General features: G+C 47.8%; 2 protein-coding genes across 2 annotated transcripts in view; both read right to left on the bottom strand.

The window, feature by feature from the left end:
* Nucleotides 1-2,561, bottom strand: part of LOC118403033 — an 18,817-nt gene extending 16,256 nt beyond the window's left edge. Inside the window, exon 1 of the mRNA XM_035801470.1 lies at nt 1,977-2,561. Coding sequence (XP_035657363.1) covers nt 1,977-2,448 — 472 coding nt within the window. The 5' untranslated portion in view covers nt 2,449-2,561. The remainder of the gene's footprint in view (nt 1-1,976) is intronic.
* Nucleotides 2,562-3,573: 1,012 nt separating this feature from the next.
* The window catches only part of LOC118403032 (collagen alpha-2(IX) chain-like), a 1,387-nt gene continuing 552 nt past the window's right edge, over nt 3,574-4,408 (bottom strand). The window contains exon 2 of the mRNA XM_035801469.1: nt 3,574-3,773. Coding sequence (XP_035657362.1) covers nt 3,574-3,773 — 200 coding nt within the window. The remainder of the gene's footprint in view (nt 3,774-4,408) is intronic.

The following is a 4,408-nucleotide window of genomic DNA, read 5'->3' as shown; positions in this document are numbered from 1 at the left end:
CACTCTACTAATCAAGAATTTAGCTCAGCCGAGTTGTCAGCGAGCTCTAAATTACGAGGAGGCATGACCATGACGCCGACGAAGAAACTCTCCTTTTTTTCGTAGGTATCAGGGTTATACCTCCTCGTAATTTAGAGCTCGCTGACAACTCGGCTGAGCTAAATTCTTGATTAGCAGTCTGGCAGAGCTCGCCACTTGAGTCCTCTCAGACCACCCGAAGGATTTGTTTTGTAATCATGTAGACAAATACACAGAAGCGATGCGTTATCTGGTACGTCAACACAAGCAGGATGTCCCGTGTCTTTCCGCGAGTTTTCCGCGTTCTCTACTTAGTAGACTACAGTCGTCCTTGAGAAACTTAGATCCAATTGATAACTTCAGATAAGACGGAAGCAATAGGCGCATTCTCTCCAAGCAGAACTTCAGCTCCGGCTATTTTGGACATGTTCCTAGCGTTTTATCGGGCTTTCTATTTTGTACCATTTTCTTTCTATTTTGTACCATTTTCTTTCTATTTAGTACCGTTTTCTTTCCATTTTGTGCCGTTTTCTTTCTGTCTCGCTGTCAGAAAACGGTGCAAAATAGACAGCCCGACAAAAATGCCAGATATTGGGTTGGATGCTATAAGCTAGATTTAATCATGCTACTAGAAGAGATGTTACGATTTTGCCCCCCTAACGTCTGCTTGGAGACCTGGTGTCGACGCCTACCCGGTAGGGAGGCTGTAATCTCTGTTTGTTTTCCCGCCCTGCTGTAAAGTTTACTGATCGGTTAGGCGCGTGTAGACCAACAACATAATAATGGGGGTGATTATGGGGGAATAAAGACCTGCTGTGGGGGTTTAATTAGTGACGTTTGTTGGTATTTACGTCTACGTGTAGCCTCAAACTCAGCCAACTTCGCGGCCATACTCGAGCGCTGGGCGTTTATTGTTAGGGAAGTGAAGAGTCGCGATTTTCAACGTTATTGGCGAGGTTCTTAAGCCGTGAAGGACGCGAGGGAGGCTACTTTTGGTGAGTGCAGACAAGACCTTCGCGGCATGAGAACCTGACCCATGTGTTGAAACTCAGCGCTCCCCCAGCAGTAATAGCTAACCAGCACTTGTGGAAGTCTGCAAAGGAGTCTAACTCCAACTAGTTCTCTAACAGAACTTCGCGAGCCATAGGGAGAACATTTGCCAGAGAAGTTTGGACACCACGGGACTGGTAACTGTGGGGGGGATTGGCCAATTATTCCACTTCTTGCTAGCCTGAATACTAGACATGCCCCTATGAAAATTCTACAACAGACTAGACCTACCTGAGTTAGGCCATGATACACTCACGATAGATAATATCTAACCTCTACTAAGCTCCGCGTATCGCTTGGCAAATAGTAGAAATTGGACAAATTGAGGGAATACTAGCAGTGTGCTGGGGGAGTCGGACAGTCAGAGGAGTCAGAACACCACACAGTTTCTACTATTTGTGACCAGCGATCCGCGTTCCTCCTGTCAGAATACTTCCGACTTTCTTCGACCACTGGAAGAATTAGAACTGATATACAATCACATAATAACGCACACGCACACGCGCACACACGCACACACACACACACACACACACACACACGCACACACACACGCACACACACACGCACACGCACACGCGCACACATACACACACACGTGCACACACACACACGCACACACACACACTGCTATGCATACTTGCATTGTTTTATGTAGGCACTGTTCTCTGGTTGCTACCGTGCTCTGATACGCTACGTCAAAAATCTAAAAAATTACATGAGTAATTTCCACAAACACACGGACCCAAAAGCGCAACCTTGTTGACGAAGGTCACATGCATATTACAGGACAGGTGTGAACCTTAAGCCTGGACGGTACGTTCAGAAGAAAACCCAGCTGAGTGTTAAGACACCGCTGTAGGTGCTCTACTCTACTTGTGAAGGGAAAACATATCCTTATGACTCACCGAGTCCCAGCAGGATCTCCTCTTCGTTCTCTCGGGTCAGGTCGGCGGTGGCGCCGAAGATGTCGTCGTACCTTGCCGCTAGTTCCCCCTCCCGGAAAATCCCCAGGAAAAATATGACAGCGTCTCCCTGCGTCACTTCGGAGTAGCACTGCGCTCTCCGACCGAAGTTCGACACGTTATAGACCCTCGGTTGCTCAGAAATGGCGGGAATTTCCCGCAGACGAGATTTTCCCTTCAGAACCGTCCGGACCCGAACGCGAGCCGAGTAGGTCAGGCCGGGTTGTCGGGGCAGCGCGTCCGTCCGCACGACGCTTCCCGACAACACCACGTCGGCTCTTCGGGCCCGCTCGGCGACCGGCACCGGGTCCCACCCGTTCAGCAGCTCGATACACCCGCCGGCGAAATCCAGAAAGACGGGAAACATGAAAATAAAGACGACGGATCGAGGAGGGACGGTATCTCGGAGCAGCATGGCGAGGGGAGGGGGTTCGGCGCTGGAATGTTTTGACACGAAGAAACAGCTTGGCGCGACCGGGCAGCTTCAAGTGTTGCGCCTGGGAATCACGTGATCACATACCGCTCCAGGGGCGATAATGGAGCAGGGATCCACGGGAGCGGGCCGGAGCATGTTAACACGCTGTTTGTGGAAATTTTATTACTTGTGGCTAAAACATAACGACCTGGAGGCCAAGGGACTACTAGTAGATAGACTTAGACTGGTAAAATAAAGTGTTGCTTGAAAATGATAATCTTCATTGCAAATAAAAATGCATAGAAAATGTACAGAAGTGGTTGCACGCGCGAATGGATATTTGTGCACCTGTGATTGTTTCTTGAAGTGAACTTTTAACTCTTCTTGGACTTTTGAACTGTATGTGTCGACTGCCTGCACAGTTTTTCTAGGTATTTTGCATTGTAATTTTTTTTTTTTGCGCAGTTTATGTGGTAGTCTGTACATGGTATATACTGAACGACGGTAGAGGCGCCAGTAGTAGTCGTTGCACTAGGTCACTTTGCTTGAAATATGTATTAGATTTTTACCGGTTTGATAAGTTGTTTTAGAAGTTAGCCGTCAATGGGGTCACATGCTTCACTAAAATAGCTATTTTGCCATCATCAATTTTCTTATGGTCAGTCACATGCGTAGGGTTTAGGCGAGAGTTACTAACGCCTTCTAGCGACGTAAGTCTGCAATGCAAACAGCAATGCAATCCCTTTCGATTATAACTTAAAATATAAGACAATAGACGACACCGTTTCACAGTCTTTGGCAATGTCTGATAAAGTTTTGAGAAGCTTCATAAACAGTATGGTGCTTTACTCAATGACTGTCATGGACATTGAGACTTCGCCAAAACAACATTCTGGCCTCCTGGGGCAATGGTATCTACACACCCTGGGAGCCAGACTCTAGTCAGGCCCGGCAGCGAATCTCTTCGGTAGACAAGGTCGGCTACCTGCTACCCAAAAAAAAAGATGACTTATTCATATCTATAGAAACTTATATATGTCTGTTTACATGTACTGTAAGTAGTTGCTATGCTTACGAAAGTCGTTGTACTTTTGTTTTGTTGATAAAGATTTCGTTTTTCTTTTTCTATTTCGTGCAGACGACGCAAGTGAGCTCCCTCCCCTCCACGTAGGGTGGGCACGGCAGCGAGCCACACCGGGACTCCACGGGGTAGAACAGCGCGCCGTTCTCGTCCCCCTCCCCGCCCGGCAGAGCCTCGGCCTCCCCGTCCATACACACGAACTCCGTCCGGCTGCTGTGGCCATGGTAACCCGCCATCAGGTAACCTAGCGGAGAGTGGAATTATTGCAGTAACTTTTCAAGTTAGAGGAGCCAAGCTACCACTGAAGACGGCCCATCTATACTATACATAGATAAATCCTAAGTCCTTCTAAGGCTAACGTCACAGTTTCCAAACCGGGGCCCGGCCGGACTGTTTGTGGAAACGAAATGTATACATATAAATGTGCGCAAGCAATACCCACGACTATTCTCTTTACGTCTTGTGTAGTTTGGTGTCTTTTATTATCTTATATCACACTTTTCGTTCCCGAAACCTGCCCGGTCGGGTCCCGGTTTAAGAATGTGACATAGGCCTTACCGAATCTCCTAGCAGATCCTACGGTAGCATAAGATAATATCAAAAGCTAGGAGTGTGTTTGGCTACCAGTGGCTGATGACTCCCTTTGGATAGCTGCACTCCTTAGCCAGCTTTGATACTGTCTTATGCCACTGGTAAATCTGCCTGGAGACTAGACCTCACTTTGGTACTCTTGCGTCCAACCCTGTGGGTAATTTCTCCTACGCAGAGGGGACCAAAGTCGTCTCAAAACTAAAAAAGAACAAGATGAGTCTTGAGACGACTTTGGTCCCCTCTGCGTAGGATAACGACTCACCTTGGTACTCGAGCGTCCACCCCTCT

The sequence above is a fragment of the Branchiostoma floridae genome, chromosome 16 (genome assembly GCF_000003815.2).
Source record: "Branchiostoma floridae strain S238N-H82 chromosome 16, Bfl_VNyyK, whole genome shotgun sequence".
Taxonomy (NCBI): domain Eukaryota; kingdom Metazoa; phylum Chordata; class Leptocardii; order Amphioxiformes; family Branchiostomatidae; genus Branchiostoma; species Branchiostoma floridae.
This window is presented reverse-complemented; position numbering and strand designations above follow the sequence as displayed.